Source organism: Balaenoptera musculus, chromosome 3 (genome assembly GCF_009873245.2).
Source record: "Balaenoptera musculus isolate JJ_BM4_2016_0621 chromosome 3, mBalMus1.pri.v3, whole genome shotgun sequence".
Taxonomy (NCBI): Eukaryota; Metazoa; Chordata; class Mammalia; order Artiodactyla; family Balaenopteridae; genus Balaenoptera; species Balaenoptera musculus.
Window position 1 is genome coordinate 144,943,219 of NC_045787.1, and position 19,165 is coordinate 144,962,383.

General features: G+C 36.7%; 1 protein-coding gene across 3 annotated transcripts in view; it reads left to right on the plus strand.

The window, feature by feature from the left end:
• Window positions 1-19,165, plus strand: part of RANBP17 (RAN binding protein 17) — a 307,007-nt gene that overhangs the window by 190,608 nt on the left and 97,234 nt on the right. Inside the window, exon 15 of one of the 3 annotated variants that reach the window (XM_036846016.1) lies at window positions 12,657-12,716. The exons of the other annotated variants lie outside the window; for them this stretch is intronic. Within the exon in view, the coding sequence (XP_036701911.1) occupies window positions 12,657-12,716 (60 nt within the window). The remainder of the gene's footprint in view (window positions 1-12,656; window positions 12,717-19,165) is intronic. 3 annotated transcript variants of the gene reach the window in all.

Below are 19,165 nucleotides of genomic sequence, written 5' to 3' on the forward strand. Positions count from 1 at the left end.
ATAAGCCAAGTTTTAATATCCTTTTATTGTGCTGTTGTTAAAAGAATTTTCTTAAATCTAAGGGATGTGTCTTTATCTTGAAGAAAGATAATTTTTCCACCTCTCTGAGTTTAAAATAGTGAGAGGAACCTGCAAAGAAAAGGAAATTGCATTTTTAAACAACAGATCTCAGTAGTCTCTGGATTTGCAGGTTGTTGCTCTTCATCCTGTGAGCCAATTGAATGTATCACATGGGCACCAGTGAGCAGATGTGGGGAGGACGCAAGCAGGATGTGGAAGCAGGAGCCAGCAGCGCTGGCAGACTGGCAAATGCTTCTGTTTTGCTAAGCACCTGCTTTTTTGTATTCAGACTATCCGAACCATCTGCTTTTATATTCTCTTTACTTACTGTCAGCCATTTTGGAGTTTTTAAAAAGCTTCAATAGTGACTGGGAATTTTTCACAGTAAGCTAGGAATCCATACCACTCTTTTAAAAACTTGTGCTTTTAGGATATTCCTATTTAATTCTCAAGACATAGTTGCTTTTTAATTTAGGTACAGTGTGTTATGTGTTGTATAATTAAAATGTTTTTCTCCCTTCCCAATTACTTACTCTCAGACATCAGTATTTGAATTGCCTAAACAGATAGTTGACCGTCATACGATACATTAACAACAAGATACGTAGTGATTGAATGTAAGTGATTGTTTACTTACCCCTTCTCATTAAAAAAAAAAGAAGAAAAACGTTGTACAGTTTAATGAAAATTCCTAATTCTTTATAAGCTTAACTGTTTTCTAATATGCAACTGATGTCCTCACTAGAAATAGTATTTATAGAGTACCTATTGTGCACCAAATACTGTGCTAGGCATTTTGTCCAAATTATTGCTAATCCTCTCTACAGCCTTACAAGGTAAATATTATTACCTTCATTTTGTGAATGAAGAAATTGATTCTTAGAGAAATTGAGAAAGTTGTTTAGGGCCACACTTGAGACTGGGGATTTGAGCTCTAGCTTCTCTAGCTCTTCTACACTGTTCTTCAAAAATGTTGTCATGTCAAAGATATGATACAGTATGTGATAGAGGGCCTCAGCATAAGGAATCAGGGATTTTATTTAGCTGCAGGTGAGTATGCTTCATTTGGTTTGTGAAGTTCAGAAACTCTTTCTAGCCTTTGATAGTCTGTAGACATTTTATTTTCTTCTCTAGTCATTGAGAAGTATTGTTGGCACTTGGTCCTCTGCTTCTGCTTTTTTTAAGGTTTTTAAAAAATGCTTTTACTTAAAAAGAAAGAAAAGGAACACGTGTAGCCTGTTTCTAAAAACTTAAAACAGCTAATTTGTTTTTTCCTTGAGCTTTCTGCCTGTCAACATTAAGCCCTCTAGTAGCCTTTTAAGATGGTAATCAGAATTGAATGGCGATGTTGTTACATGTTTTTTGACCTTTATCACTACCCAAAAATGTGGTCTGTACAAAACGGACCCCAAAGATGCAATAGTTCAGATGATTTAAAAGCACAGTCAATAGACATAACCTCTATTTATATTTCACTTTTTTTAGATCACAGCTCACATATACACTGTAGAAATCAACAGTATGAAAGTATTAGGCCTCTTCAGCCTCGAAAGTTAAACACTTAAGAGAAAAGATCAGGTTTTTGGCTTTTTAAATCAATATTGGTAGAACTTGAAAATTTTGTAAATATTTAAATTCAAGAGTACCCTTAGCCTTACATTAAGTTCAGGGTAAATAAGAAGAAGTTCTGCTTTCTTTGGTGGATAATGAAATCTTATAGGACTTATTTTTCCAGGGAGTGCCACAAAATGAAAATACAAATAGGTCGGTAAGTCCATGAATGAAAGATTCTCAACTACTTAAGGAAAGATAGAAACTTCTGGGCTCCATCTCTAACCTTCTGAGGTTAATGGTCATCGTTGGAGGCTAAGTCACTGGAGTCATAATCAGAGACAGTAAAGAACCAAATGAGCCTTTAGCTGATATGCTGTGTTCTTATATAATTAACGGAGGCAGTAATCTCCTTCCTGGCCTACCTCAGACTTTCCTCTTGTTCAAGTAAATAGAGGCAAAATTGTCACAATTTTGCCACCTTGGCCTTTCTTTTCAATTCCCAACCCTAACTACTTTTCTTTAGTAATACAGATGAGGTAGAGAGGAATTTCTTTTCCACATTCAGTACTTACTTTTGGAACTATGGATTTAGAGTTTTGGGGGGGTACATATTTAATTGAAACCTTGTGAACAGATGAACCTCCCCCAAGGAACTGGGTATATAAGGATGAAGGGCGCTCTCAGCTCAAAGATGTGGAAAATAAACATTTCTAACGGAAAATAAAGAATTGAAAAGTGAGAAGCCCAAGAATACTGTGTCCATGAAGGTTAAAAATATCAAGAAGAGGGAACACATGATGTCAGAGACAACAAAGGGTTCAAGAAAAATAAAAGCTAGACCTCTCTGGCTGTGGTCCATCACACACACTGTAGTCAGACAAATCTTAAACACCACTTTTATCATAGGGCCCTTCCCACTTCAGAGACCTCTCTGTTGCCTTCATCTAGCCAACAGTCCTCAGCTTCTAAGGTCCTCCAGAATCTAGCTCCACCTACTAGCCAATTTTAGTTTTCACAGATCCCCTCTATCAAGCTGACTCTCACCATCTTTATCTTAGATTACATTGTTCTCTTTTTTCTCCTCCCCATTCCCCCCCGCTTACCCCACAGCAATCTCCATCCTTCAGTGTTCTATTCCAGCATGCACTCTTACAGTTCTTAATACCTGGATCATATTCATTAAAACTTAGTTAAATAATAATGATAATGGCAATGCTAGCACTCGTTTATTGTTTATTATATGCCATGCACTATGATAATAAGCTTTTACATACATTATATCTTGTAGGCCTCAAAATAATCTTATGATAAAGGTGTTCTTAACCCCAGTTCTGCCACAAAGTAACTTGACTAAGAACACAGTGGTAGGAAGGGGCATGCACAAGATTTGACCTTTAAATCTAACTCTGAATTCACTAAATGACTAACTGATTCCCAGTCTTGCTCCTTAAGTGTTCTGCTCTGTGTCCTTATTTTCTTAACAAAGTTTGAGATTCTTGAGGACAGAGGCAGTATCCTAGGTACAAGATACGTATCGTATATCTGTCGCTATTGATTGAATATGGGTTAGGTAGGGTGAGATGGTCAAATTTCATGGTGACAAAAACAGAAATTTTATTCTGATTCTAGTCATTTTTTTGAAGTAGGTGTTGTTAATTAGAGCAGTGTTTTATTAGGAGACAGTGGATTGGAACCAGCTAATGTTCCGTTTTTAAGGATTGTAAATTAGAAAAGGATCTGCACCCCTTCCCACATACCTTGCTCTAAGCATCTCTTCCATCTGGATGTTCCTGAGTTACATCCTTCCATAATATCCCAGTAATCTAGTAAATAAAGTGTTTCTTTGAGTTCTTTGAGCCACTCTAGCAAATTAATCAAACCCAAGGAAGAAGTCCCTGGAACCTTCGATCTGTAGCTAGTTGGTCAGAAGCACAGGTGACTACCTGGACTTTCTTACTTTCTTTTTTTGGGGACTTCCAATTGGTGTTTGAAAATTAGGAGCAGTCTTGTGTGACAGAGCCCTTAATTGGATGTGAGACATCCAAGTAGTGTCCCCTGAGAACTGCTTGGTGGTGTTGGAAAAAACATGTAGACATTACAAATACATGTAATTGCCTACTATGTGCTAAACAATGGGCCATAATATTGACTATTATTATAAAGAGAGATAGTTCTGCCATCATAGACAGGTGGAGAACACAGACAGAGCTGACAGGCATCATTGTTTGATATGATAAGGCCCATATTTGATATGCAGAACAACAGTGGGAACGTATAGGAAAATACCTAATGTAATCTTGGGAAAGTCCAGGAAGGATTCCTGGGGGGATGCTTGGGGTTTATTTCAGTGTCGTTCAGTTCTGTGCATTAAATAAACAGGTCAGTAAACTAGAACGAGGAGTTGCATATTGGTGCAAAAAGAGACCAGAGGAGTCCAGCTTTATGTTTTCCACTTTCCTATTCAAGATTGCAAAACAAGACCAAGAAATCTAAGTATCAGTACACTTCAGACAGTTTAACAAATTGGTGACAGTGTAAATGTTCCATCCCTGATAGGATGGTAATTAGTAAAACAAATGAGTTCCTCTACCCCTCTCAGTTGGCACCAAGAACCACCCACCACTCCTCCTCTGTCAAATAGGTGCCAGATATAAGGCAAGGTTGTTCTCCATGCATTGAATAAAATAGCACCCAGTAGAAAGTTTAATTTGGATTTTCTACGATAAATATCCATGAATACATATTTTTTCCTAGTAGCTAGGAAGCACTGTTGTCAATTAGTGAAAACCATTGAGTAGGAAGTTGGAGAACAAGCCATTTCACTGGGTGGCCTTCTTGAGCCGTCTTCTAAACCCCATCTAAAAAAAAATGGAGTTCATGATACCTGCCCTACCTGCTTTGAATGCACAATCTTAGTGATCTAAGGGAGACACTACATTGAATGAGCTCTTTCCCAGCCAAAAGGGATAATTCAAGTAACTAAAGATTTAAAATGAAATTTTGTCAATGAGATATAGGAGGGAGAGAAGAGGGCCATAGAGGAAGTTCATATTTTGCCAGCTGTTTTTCTTGGTTGCTAATTAAGAATTTTATCATTGTACGTCAGCTACAGTGTGGGGAAAGGTCATGATTTCAATAAACATGAGTAATGCTATTAAAAAGAAACAGAAGATAAGGAAATATACCTGGGTTCTCTACATGTAAAGATATGTGGTTTATAGAACATTAGTTATTTATGGTGGTAATGATTCCCCTCTAAAAAGTCTGTGAAAATGAAATAAAATTATTTCATTGAACTTTTCAAAAAACATATCTTCCACGAATTCCTAATTGTTAATCATCATCATCAAGCTGATTTCAAAAGAAAGGGAGAAAAAGTAGATCTGAATGGAGAAATGGAGTGCTAGAGAATATAGAATTTTTATTCATTTGTATGGTGGACCGTCATCTTGAAGTAAATATGAAATGGATCAAAGTTGTTTGTGCTTTGAATATTGAAGCAGTGTTCATCATACATAATTGAACAAAGTTGAAATTTTGTAGGTATAAGACAAAAAAAAAAAAAAAGCCACAGCTATAATAGCTATTACGGGAAATGGAGGAAATTAATAATAAAAGACAATACACTACCTCATAAATTCATGCTCATCATGAGATTAGAGGGTGAGAGCATTAAGCAAATACCCTGATTAATTTAACAGTTTAACCCTGGAATTAGAGTACAGACTGTTCAAAATTCATTTGTACATAAACCAACCAGAAAAACAAACAGCTTACTTTCTTTCATAAAGTAAGGTTTTTCGGCAGTTCTTTTGGATACGTGAAGATAATATTCTCTTAAAAGAAAGATTATTACTTAACAAGACATGTTTGTTTGATGTGAGTATTTCTTAAAAAAATAAGTTTCTGTATCTTTTTTTAAGAAAATATATTAAGGAACAGATTGAGGGCATTTTTGCCTTACATCCAGTGATCTTGCCTTTTATAACTTGTCCTCAAGTAACTCCTAGGAGCTATGATTTTTAAGACTGAATGATACTAGGAACATAAATTAGGCAGGAAAAGGGTACTTTCATAGGTCTCTGTATTCACTGAGTAAAGTTTAAATTAACCTTGACTAGAACATCTTTGAGTACCTTTTTGATGCATAAAATAGTTTATCAAAACATATTTTAAAATAAATTTTGGAGGATTTTTAGAAGTGCAAACAGCAAAAGAGTAGCTTACTACAAAGGCTTTTATTTTATATCACGTCGACATTTGTGAATCACTGTGTTTTTTCTATCACCTATTTGGTAAAAGTCCACAATTTGCCAAAATGGTTAATAGAACACAAATACAGACATTTCATGTGATGTACCATGTAAATGTAAACCTTTGTAGTTACATGTTTTTGTAGCAAGAGAATTGTTTTAAAAGGCACGTAATTTATTAGCTATCGGTAGCTTCTTTATTGCCTTGCCGCGCTGCAGTAATAAATAAAAAAAAGTGAACTGATTTTACAAATGGCACACAAGGTGCACATTTTGTGGGGGAAAAAAGTCTTTTTTTAAAGAATTGGCATTAAATCCTTTTTTTGTGATGACAAAGAGGCTAAGAGTGCAAACTGTATTTTCTGTTTATCGAAAACAGTCTTTTTTCTCGGGGGCATTTTTTCCTATGATCATCAAGGGATTTCAAAAGCAATAAAGTGTGGAATCATTGTTCGACTTGAACAGTATTAAAACTTAGGTTTTAATTTCAGTGAAGTAATAAGATTTGAACCTGTCTCACATTACAGCACTGTAAGGCATTTAGCAATTGTATTTTAAAAGAGGTTTTTAAGATGCAGCTCACTTGTAAGCTCACTCTCTGTCAGTAATTAATAGTTTTTCTTCAGCATAGGCTGTTGTGATCAAACCAAGAAATATCTGGGTTTTCAGTAACACATTGTGATAATTGTGAGTGTTTATTCCTGATTAGTCTAAATGTCTAATAATTGTCAGCTTGCTTCCCTGGCTGCTTAAAAAGAAAAAAAAGAGTGACATTTAAAGCTACAGTGTGTCTTTGGGCTTTTAAAAATATGAACGTAGATGTACATGTATATTTCAATAAGCTTTACACCCAGCAAGATTATATGTCAGTTGACTCATTCATTAACCAAGTATTTTATCCTTCAATATCATTTCCTAGTTTTTAGACGTTACATCATCTGTGTACGTAAAAAAAAAATGTTTCCAGATACAGTATTATACGTACAGCTAAACCCAAACTGACAATCTGGATTCTTCAGTACTCATCGCTGAAACTTACCTTTACTTCTCAAAAAAGCTCTTAAAATATGAGCATTTCTATTAGATCAATGTGGCAACATACTTGCTGATGAAAGATTGTAGTTACCATTTTGAATTGCTATTGAAAATAATTGCCTCTACAAAAGGAAACATCTGTATGATAGCACATGGTTAAAGCTGCCATCAATTTTTAACATTTGAGGGTTGAGCTATGACCTTTTATGATGACTGTGAACAGTAACTGCCTCCATTAGCCATAAGTTTTGTTTCTTTATTTTAGTAGATGGCCTAGGCTGTAAATATTAGAGAATCTAAAATAAATCAACATATTATCCTAAGGATACAAAATGTAAGAGCTATTTGTGGTTTGGAACCCTTGACAGATAGTTTGGATGAAGCAGATGATTGCCTGCCTAGCGTATCTGGTCTGCATTGCTATGCCTGCAGGCAGTTTAGTGCTATGGTTGTATATTGATGTCAGGGTTAGTACTGAGTGGCTAGCAGTGACAGATGTCTATAATTACAGGCAATGCTTCCAGTATTTCTGAAAAGCCAGCCTATGTTGAACAATTATCTTATTTCTGCCTTGCCAAAGAGCGTGTCCCAATTGCTAGTATTAGCAGTAGTGAATATAGCGCTTCATCTGCTGCCTTGGGACAAATGTGGGAAAAGCACTTGGTTATAAAACATAAATGCAAAATATTTTTTTAACACTTTGAATTAGTTCAGTTCAGTGTTTTCCTAATTTTTATCTTCCCATAATGTTTCTGTTGAAGGAATCTTGAAATAATAGAAGCACATTTGGCTACTTATTGGGATTTTGTTTTCCCTTAAGCCTGTGTGTCTCCCCAGCGCCAGTATCCCTTGCTTGACTGAATAGATGTGTTTAAGCAAAGTTGGCTTTGAAACGACTTTCTCCAACATGGATTACATTTTCTGATTGACTCGCATTACAAAATTGGAAATGCATTTCCATGGACAACCTCCCACACCTTTTGATGAGGAAAATTGTAAAAGGATAGACAGTGCTGAAATGTGCGAAATACCTTAGTGCACTGGTGCCTTTACATTTACTGAGAAATTGCAATTTTCAACTTTTGTTTTAACCCTTTTTTTTAAGCCTTCAGCCACTTATTGTCCTTTCCTATCTCCAAGTGTACATGACCACTTCCTTCCATATTGCCTCTTAGCCCACTTTAGTGACTCATTAGAAATGCTTTCATGCTTGTTGGTCCCAGTTCTCAACTGTCCTTTTTTTCTGGTTATTTGCATTTCTGAGACATGGGCTGTAATACCACTCTCCCCAGCAGATGCAGCTGCCTTACTTATACAATACTCTCCAACCTTAACATTCCTGAAGTTCCTAAAGTTCAGGGCACTGGGTACTAAAACATCATCCATGCTGTAAGTGACAAATTCTGTATTTTCAGGTAATGTAGACTGAGAAATGCCTAGGAAATAGCATTTGAGGTCATGTTTCTTTCCAACCTTAATCTAACCTGTATTGGGTTTCTTCTTTGTGCTTCACTCCACTTTGTGGCATTATTTATTACATTTTCTCATTTAGTCTTCTCAGCAATATTCCCTTTAGTAGGTAGGAGTACCTTCATTTTGCAGAATATGAAAAAAGATTTCAGGAAGGTTAAAAACTTGTTTGGTGTCCTGGGTTTTTGACCAAATCATCATACCCTAAACCCAAGTGTGCTTTCGAGTGTATCACATTACCTATGTAGGTATTTAGACATGAGTCCAGACATGATCAGTTTTAAGTGTAATGATTGATAAGACCATCATCACAAGCTTCATCCCCATATTTGCTATTTTACTTCCCGAGGAAAAATCTCATCACTACAACCACAGATTGGACCTCTAGTTCTGGCTAGCCATCAGTCACAAGAGAATCGAGCTAGATCCTAGATATCTGCTAAAATCCACCCTACTGTAGGAGAAGCAACTCAACCTAGTGGTCTAGTGTCAGAGATCAATATTATATTTATATATGAAAGGCAGCCCCTTTCTGTTCTTACTGGGCCTATCACACAAAAACTTTTTTGATAACTTAAAACTCTAATGATGATGTTCTGGAACCCCTGTCTGTGTGCATTTAATTTAGCAAAGAAAACTCAGAGAATCGGATGGACTTGTTTACCTGAATTGGGAAGACTTTGATAATTTATTGGACACATGGATGTAAATCATCTACTTAACCCAGAGATGAGAACTTATCCTGCAGACAGGAAACAGGAACTTGTGATGACTCCAAAAAGGAAGATGAGGGCTTTGAAATCAGGAACTTAGGTTGTACAGAGCCCTTGGGATAAAACATCACCCGCTACCACACAGCATTCTGTTTTCCTCCTGTCTCCTTTCCCATCACATTTACTGTTCCTCCTCTGTAAAATAGAAGTTATAGGTAGAAGACAGAAGATTAGGAGTCAGTCTGTCTTTCACTGCGGCTCTCTTCCCTCTAATCACTCTTCTTTAACCACTATTAAAGCTACTCACATGCCAGTTTAGAAGAAATATTTATTTTCCGCCATCTAGGCCAAATAAAGCACAAATAAAAGGGACCGTCATCTTGGTGCATGCCTCATAATCTTAATGCCAGACTAATGTTTGACTATCTTACTTAATAATAATAGTGGCCATTTAGTGACCACATATTCTAATGGCTAATAGCTAATGTTTATTTGGTGCATACTGTGTGCTAAAAACTTTCCAAGTGTTCCTGACACTGTGCTGGCAGTGCTGTATACAATACAGCATTTGATGACAATAATATTGGGTTGGCCAAAAGGTTCCTTTGGTTTTTAAGTAAAAATAAAAGACACATTTTTCATTTTCACCAAGAACTTTATTGAACAACCTATTCATTGCTTTGTTCCACTACCTTCTGCCGTTTTTCAGACAACTTCATAATTCCATCTTCCCAAAACCTTTGATCTTTTTGAGCAAAGAACTGTTCCAGGTGCCTTTTACAGTCTTCCAGGCAATGGAAATGTTTTTCATTAAGAGAATTTTGTAAAGACCTAAATAAATGGAAATCTGAAGGTGCAATGTCTGGTGAATATGGGGGATGAATCAGAACTTCCCAGCCAAGCTGTAACAGTTTTTGCCTGGTCATCAAAGAAACATGCGGTCTTATGTTATCCTGATGGAAGATTATGCGTTTTCTGTTCGCTAATTCTGGATGCTTTTCGATGAGTGCCGCTTTCAAGTGGTCTAACTGGGAGCAGTACTTGTTGGAATTAACCGTTTGGTTTTCCAGAAGGAGCTCATTAATAGAGGGCTCCCTTCCAATCCCACCATATACACATCACCTTCTTTGGATGAAGACCAGCCTTTGGTGTGGTTGGTGGTGGTTCATTTCGCTTGCCCCACGATCTCTTCGGTTCCACATTATTGTACAGTATCCACTTTTCATTGCCATCACAATTTGTTTTAAAAACGGAATGTTTTCATTACATTTAAGTAGAGAATCGCATGAGGAAATATGGTCAGGAAGGTTTTTTTCGCTTAACTTACGTAGAACCCAAACATCAAAGCGATTAACATAACCAAGCTGGTGCAAATGATTTTCAACACTTGATTTGGATACTTTGAGTATGTCACCTATCTCCCATGTTCTGATTGTTCTCAGTTAATGTCTTGATTTGCTCGCTGTCAACTTCAACTGGTCTACCCGACCATGGAGCATCGTCCAGCAAGAAATCTCCAGCACGAAACTTCGCAAGCCACTTTTCACACGTTCGAACAGTCACAGCACCTTCTGCATACACTGCACAAATCTTTTTTTTGCGCTCCAGTTGTGTTTTTACCTTTCGTGAAATAATAAAGCATAATATGCTGAAAATGTTGCTTTTTTTCTTCCATCTTCAATATTAAAGTGGCTACACAAAAATTCACCAATTTTGATAAGTTTTTGTTTAAATGCATGCTCATATGACAGCTGCCACATACAATCTAACAAAATTGTTTCGAATGAAGTTAAAGACAACTAAGTGCTACTAGAGCCATCTTACAGAAAAAACTGAACAAACTTTTTTGCCAGCCCAATAATAATAGCCAGTACTTTATGGAAATTTTACCATGTACCAGGACAGTTGTAAGTGCTTTACATATGTTAACTGCTTTAATCCTCTCAAAGATTCTGTAAATTAGGTCCAGCTATCAACCTCATTTTATATTTGAGAAAACTAAGGTGTAGAGGGTAAGCAGTTTGCTCAAAATCACTCAGTAAGTGGTGGAATCCAACTTGTCTTGGGCTTCAGAATCTATCTTTAACCACTTCACTAGACTGCCTTCTACTTTGTGATATTATTCTTTCCATTTTACAGATGAAGAAACTGAGACTCTTAGAGGCTAACTAATTTTACTAGAATTATAGAGTTAATTTATTAAATAAAATATTTATTGAATGTCTGTTATCTGCCAAGCACTGTGCTAGGCTAGCAAGTAGTAGTCTCACTCAGTATCCCATGTGCATTGCACTAGACATGCATTCTGTGTTTCCTCCTAGTTGAAATCATCTGAAATATATACTCAACTTGCTCATTTCTGTCTTCTTATTGAAAGAAGACTATGCTTCCTGGGCAACTGCATGTTGTCTTTGTTCACCAGTTAGACTTTTGCATATGTTGTAGCTAATTTTCAACATAAAAGTATTCAGTAGGAAGACTAGGATGGAAGCGGTACTTAGCCTATTGCTGCATATATTGCCTCCTCAGAGAAAGTTTGAAGTGTTTATTAGTGTTTGAAGATACTAGTGTTTGAAGACGTCAGTAGGCCATCGGAAGGTGAACTCTGATCCTTTGCATTTAGGGTAAGTTAAAGGTTTCACTAACTAGGCTAGTGTGAGAGACAGAAAGTAAAAGCTACAAAGGACTATAGGATCAACGTTTTTGAGTAAAGTTTGAGAATATAATGAAAATAGCAGATTTGACAGAATAGTAAAAATATGCACAATGTCATTGGCAGCCCTTTTTTCATTCCATGGGCCATTATTCCTTTACTCTTTTTGTCAGGTTGTCCTTCCTAAAGGGATAGAGAGTTGAGTGGCTCATAGGAGGAAGGTACAGCAGTTGTTCTGGGTGTTCTGTAGGAGCAGTTCCCCGTGTAGATGTATTTCTACTGTATCTGTGGGAAGGAAGGTGATCTCCGCCTCTTACTCTTCCGCCATCTTGCCCCTACTCCAGCAGTTGTTTTGGATGTAGGAAATGGGACATGTTTCAGAGAGGCAGGTTGGAGGCAGAGTGTGTGTGCAGGAGTTAGATTAAGTGGTGGAAGACTCAATGTGATTTGCTTAACCTTCTGAGTGACGACAGAAATGAGTTTCATTTATTGAGCATATACTTTTACCCTTCAAAAGATGACTTGGCCTACTTATATCATTAGGCCCAGTTGCCACACTTGCATAATGAGAGTGCCTCATGGGAAACAGCAGTATTAAGAGATTCTTAAAAATAGTTCTGTTAGGTGTTATTTATAATTTGTTCTTTTTCAGGGCTATCCTTTAGTAATTGGTTTCTTGAATTATTTCATGGAAGCAAACCCATTGTAATCCATATAACCACATCCAGGCTTTGAACAGCACTTCACTATGCCTCTGATCCTAGCCTCCAGAATAAAATCTAAGTCCCATGAATATTTTAAGTGACAACCACAAAGATCCTGAGCCACGTTCTCCCTGTATCGGAAGTTGGGAAGGACTTCTGCTCTTCCCTTATCCCTGACGCCAGGTGGCAGGTCCCTAAACTCTGTGCTTTTTAGGATGTATGCCTGAGGAGTGATGTGTCCAGAGTTCCAGAGAAGGCTTGGAAAATAGTTCAGGTGAGTTGAGCTGCTGGTTATTGTGGTGGATCACCAGTCTTTATGCTTGTCTCACCACAGCCCCAGATTCCTATGATTAAAATAGGCACGTGCACAGGGATAAGTGTAGGGGTGCATTTTTCTTGATTCCCTTTTTTATGCACTGTGGAATCCTACAGTGTGCGTGTTTTATAATGAAATGTTCGATAGTCAGCTAATGTTCGGTAGTATTAACAGCGAAGCCTCTGTTTAGTGTGACTGCATAGTATGAAAGCAGCCTAGGTTTCTTGATTATAACGTTTCTAACCAGTTATTCATACCTGAAAGGAGAAAGTTGTATTTGGCTACAATGAATAGCATCTGTTATTGAACAGTATCTAGAGCACATGTATCTCTTGTGCCAGAATATGTTTCTGGCAGACACCTTTGAGAGGTGTAAAGGATTAAACAAAATCTCTTACTTCGCAGTTCCCCACCTCTACCATCACTCTCTCACAAACTTCATGCCACATCAATTCTTTGCTCTAAAATGTAATCATGTCATCTTATAAATTTGGTATTGCAAAGAGTTATGAATCAAATGCCTGAAATGACCCTTCAAACCATGATCTCAAAACCTTCTACCAAAATTAATCAAACCTTCTTCCAGTAGTCCTGTGCCATAGCCATGGTTCGCTTCTTACTGTATGAACTTGGAAAGATAATATATTTACCCAAGACTTTACCATGGCTTTAGCCACAGAAGACTAGTTTAACAGAAGCTTGGCCCCAGATATGGAGTGAATTGGCAGCCAGCGGGAACAAAGCTGTGTCAGGACAAATGTACACTCCCCATCTTCTCTAGTTGGCTTTCAGCTGGTTGCACCACAGGAGTCTTTCTATGGACTGTGTATCCTGTGACCAATAACTGGTGCTCTCGACCCAGGTCCCTCTTGGCTAGTGAAGGCCTGTCGGGAGACATTAGGTTCATGCTGGTGGAGATCCTTAGTCAGTGGCTCCCTGAAGGAAAATGGGGCAAATGGCCAGCTTCTGTTGAACAGGTGGTAGTTAGACCTTAGATCTGGTCGGGGCAGGAGGGAAAGAATCTCTCCAGAATTACCAGTATTGTTGGTTTTCACACTGTACCTGTACTCCTCTTTCTAATAAATGATTGTTTAGAAACTAATCCAAAAATATATCTGGCGGCATCTGGAGCCCTTCCTTAGCAGTCTGGATTTGGGCCCAAGTGAGGAATGGAAACCCCACTGGGGTGCAAGCAAAAGAGGAAGCATGTTCTTAGCCATGCATCAGTGGAGGCCCCTACTGGGAGAGGGGATTATCACAAGGCAGCAGGCAGCCCTGTACCCCAGCCTGCTGAGTTCATGCTTTGTGCCACAGGATGTGGAGCGAAGGAAATGTGAGGCCAAAGTGGTCGCTCCAAGTTTTCTTATACAATAGCTTATTCAAGCAGATTGGGAACGCCTCTTAAGAGATTTGTTAGGTACATGTCCCCTTAGCAAGATGGCCACCACAGATGGTAGGTTCAGATATTCTAATTGAAATAAATACTTAACATTCATATTTATTTTATATCTCCATAGCCAGCTTTTCTTTATCAGATGTTATTCTGTATTCCACTGAATGAGGCAGGCAGATTCCTAACCTTTTACCGCTTGGTTTCCAAAGTAAATTATGGTCTAAATTAAATTTTAGCAAAAGATTTTTTTACCTGATTTTGGTCCTGTATTTTGTGATGTTATTTTAAATGATATGGAAAAATTAGTCAGCCAAGATTAATGTAGATCTATTCATTATCACTTAAGTTTATGTATTTAATATGCAACAATGATGTCTGTACTATTAATTCTCTTGATGTGGTCACAAGTTAATTGTGACGATCATGTTTTATTCTGCTTCAAACGTTAATGAGAGAGCTCAATATCTTTAGTTCCAAACTGTTTAGATCCAAGTCATTAAATGCTCTGTTAGTTTCCTCTTACACCTTTCCTTTTTCTCCCTCCCCTCCCTTTCTCTTTAATGGATCTCATATAGAGAGCAGCACTGCATTGGCTTCAAGGGCACTTGAAGCCTAAGACAAAAATACGGAAATTGGTTTCTTACTCATGATAAGTGAGTTCACACTCCGTTCCAAAATTATTTTCCTAAGGAACATTAATGCTTTTATTATATTGAATGCTTTCCAGTGACAGGTTTTGCTTTACCAAATTACATTCAGTTAAAAATCTTGGACACCAAAGGGGGAAAGTGGTGGGGGGTGGGTGGTGGTGGTGGGATGAATTGGGAGATTGGGATTGACATATATACAGTAATATGTATAAAATGGATAACTAATGAGAACCTGCTGTATAAAAAAATAAATAAAATAAAATTCAAAAAAATAAAGAATAAAAATCTTGATTTATAAGTCATTTCAATAGATTAAAACAATACTTTAAAATTCATAATTGTTGAGTTTTTAAATTTTTATGGTATCAATTTTGTATTATTGGATGTGAATTTTTTTACACTAAATTGGTTCAGGAAAGTATATCATCTGATGGCAAAATACTTTGTTGTTGATTTCCACAGCACTGCTAATTTTCTGCACTGAGCCTGCTTATAAAAGCTCTTTGAGAAGTTATAACATCTTAAACATTTATAGAAGGCCTAAGGGTATTAACTTATTGTAATTTTCTGAAGATTCATTATCCAAAATCTTAATTCATTGTAACGACTCTTATGAAAGCCTATAGAACCAGTGTTTTCTCTTATTTTCTTATTTGCACACAATGAGAGATTCATTGTTCTTTTTAATTTGTTTCATGCGGTGCTTTTGAGTACATTTCATAGAGGGCTGTTATTGAATTTCTGTGACTGTCATTATCTATCCATACAACCTTTAGGAACTAATATTCTGGGTTTCCCAGTTCTGTAATCTACTTCAAATTTAAGGATTGACATAATTAGTTTCTTCAAAGTTATAACCAGAATGTTAGAGACAACACTGCAGATACCCAAGACCAAGGATTAGGATTGGAAAAAGAAAGCAATTTTAAAAATTATCACAGCACATGCTTTTGTTCTTTATTAAATTAAATTTACAGCTCAAAACCTTATTGCTGTTTGTATGTGTATTCCCTTGTCTGGTTTTCTTATCTTGTCTGGCTTCTTTTTTAAAAACCAGATATAAGATCATTTCAACTACCTGCATATGCTCAGACATTATTTGTCACTTGATTAGTTTAGAAGTTAAAGAACATAAGTGGGTCACTGAAGTGTTATATACATATCCAAATGCTCTTTTCTGAAGTTTAAAAGAAGCTTCACAGTAGAATGACTAGAGATAAGAAAACATATTAAGACAGTTTTTTAGGAGCATGCCTTCTTATGTCTGTAATAATGATAATTTCTTACATTTCTGATGACTTCCTGTATTTCAAGAGCCAGAGAGATGGATGACTGGCTAAAATGGGTAATTTTTCTACCTTCTAAGACAATAACTATTTAGAAGTAGAAAGAATTTGGTTTTGTATCATGAAATTTTGAAGCTTTATGCCTTTAACAAATGCCGTTTCTGACCATGATTAGCAAGATTTCAAAGTTAATACAAATTTAGGGTTTTGTTTGTTTTAACCTTTTTTCTGTGTGCAAGTCTTCAAGGTAAGCCCTTTCTTACCCTTCTGTTATTTTTTATGTAATGAGCTTTCTCTTGGAAAGGTAGTAGCTGACAATACTAGCACCTACTATTAGAAAGGGTCCATGAAAGGGGGTAGGAAGGGAAGCAGCATTTGTTGAGTAGCTGCTAAATGTCAGGTTCTGTGTTAGGTATCATCATTTAATCTTCCCAAAAGCCCATAAAGTAGGTTTTATTATTATTCCTGTTTTTCAGATAGGAAACCAAGATTCAGAGACTTTAAGTAACACCTAGTTAGTGGCAGAATTCAAATCCAGTTATCTTTGGGACCAAAACCTGTGCTTTTTCTATGTTGCTAAGTTTATCGAGATAGTGTTCTGAGTACTTCTGGAGATGTAAAGAGAAATAGACATTTCCCTGCCCTCAGGCAGCACGTGCTTGAAGTAATGGAGGAAACACATATAAACATAGAAAGTTAGTGCTATAACAAGATAATATGCTATTACATGAGAAGTGCCACTAACAGGCCAGCAACAATGGATGCTCTGAGTATCCAGAGGAGGAGAGAGAGCTCCTCTTACTGAATCTACAGGGAGAGCTTCTTCCAGAAATATTTAAGCATTGAAACTACATATTTTTATATATAAAATAGATAAACAACAAGGACCTACTGTACAGCACAGGGAACTATATTCAATATCTTGTAATAACCTATAATGGAAAAGAATCTGAAAAAGAATAGATATATATATATATATATATATATATATATATATACATAACTGAATCACTTTGCTGTATACCTGAAACTAACACAACATTGTAAATCAACTGTACTTCAATTAAAAAATAATAATAATTTTAAAGAACTATATCTTTTTAATTATTTATTTATTTATTTATTTTTGGCTGTGTTGGGTCTTCGTTTCTGTGCAAGGGCTTTCTCCAGTTGCGGCAAGCGGGGGCCACTCTTCATCGCGGTGCGCGGGCCTCTCACTATCGCGGCCCCTCTTGTTGCGGAGCACAGGCTCCAGTCGCGCAGGCTCAGTAGTTGTGGCTCACGGGGCCAGTTGCTCCGCGGCATGTGGGATCTTCCCAGACCAGGGCTCGAACCCGTGTCCCCTGCATTGGCAGGCAGACTCTCAACCACTGCGCCACCAGGGAAGCCCAAGAACTATATCTTTTTAAATAACAAAACTTTACCAGTGGTCACCTGAGTGAGTAGAATTTGGAATATATTATTTTTACAGGAAAAAAAATTCTTCGTAAAAAAACACACCTCTTATTGGTTGTTTTCCTTTTGTTACAAAATTATGAATGAAATGGAATCGGCCAAAATACACATTTTAACATTACATTCTTGTTATTCAGTTAACAAACATTTATTGAGTATTAGGCATGGGAGATAAAAGACAGAGCATCATCTCCACCCTCAGGGAGTTTGTAGCCTAACAGAAAGACAGGCATATTAAAAAAAAAAAAAAAAAGAAGAAGAAGAAGAAAGGGAGGAAGGCACAGGCTGACAGGCAAAAACTAGGTTATGTGAAACACATAACCAAAAGCATAACGATTTATTCAACTTCATTGTGTGCTTCAGAGAAGGATAACACAAATGGGCTTATTAGTCTCTTATTTCTTAGATTTTTGCTTATTTTTCACTATGATCAAATTATCTTAATTGATTATGAAATAAAAGATTAGGAATCTTATGAACTGAAAGTGAGCTTTTTTCCTTTTCTTGCATTCTTACGCCAACTCCTATATCTTTCCCTAAAATGAGTATGTATTGTGATGTAGTTTCTTCTTGCTGTCATAAAAATTATTTTTGGTAAAGTGATAGAAGTTTTGGAAAATGTTGAAAACCCCTAAATATTGTGTAAGAATCTTCTTTCTGTAGAAAACTTTCATTGACTTGTGCTTTATGATAAATAATCTTATAGATATTTCCTCACTGGACAGATTAGTCCTCACCCCCAAATTATGTGTATCTATGGTATAACTACATTTCAGATGTTCGAAGACATTTTCATATTATCTGCATGCTCTCTGAATGATAAGGTGCCTTGGAAAATGTGAGCCGGTCTTTTAAAAGAAATGCAGTAATCATACATTGATTTTAAATGACCCTGTCACACGTGAAAACAAATCAGATTGTTGCTCTTAATGAGCTTTTCAATTTACTATTCAGTAGATCAGATAAGTGGATTTAAGAGGTAATGATCCTGTTTAGTACTCAAGCTTGGCTGTCAGATCCTAGTAGTGGAGAGAAATCCCGAGGGACAAAAGCGTTGACACAGTTCTAGATGGGATAATGGGAATCAAAGCTAATGGATGATAAAAGGAATGGTGCAAGTTACAAGGATAATTGTGGATTAAAGCACTGCCATGTGTCAATGTTGACTGTTTTTTCCAGTATCTTATTGGGTCAAATCTGATGCTTTGAGAAGCTGTTTTGACAGCAGAGCACAACAGACCTGCCTGCTTAGATTCCTTCTTTCTTGAATGCCAGAGACACAACAGAAAACTTCCTTGCAGGGACTATCAATTTAAAAAATATTTTTAATATGTTTAAATGTCTTAATGTTTAAAATCACATTTTTGTTACATTTCTGTTATTCAGTGTGGCATGGGCAAAATCAAAATTAGATTAATTTGATCTTTGCCATAAAAAATAGCATTTGTAAAGTCTTGAAAGTGTAAAATTTTATTTTATAAAAATACAGTGTAGTAGGGGAGATGGACACCCAAACAATTACAATGTGAAAGGCACCATGCTAGAGGAATGGACCAGACGCTATAGGAGCATAAAGGAGAGCACAACTTACCTTACCTGGAAATGGAAGGAAGGCTTCAGAGA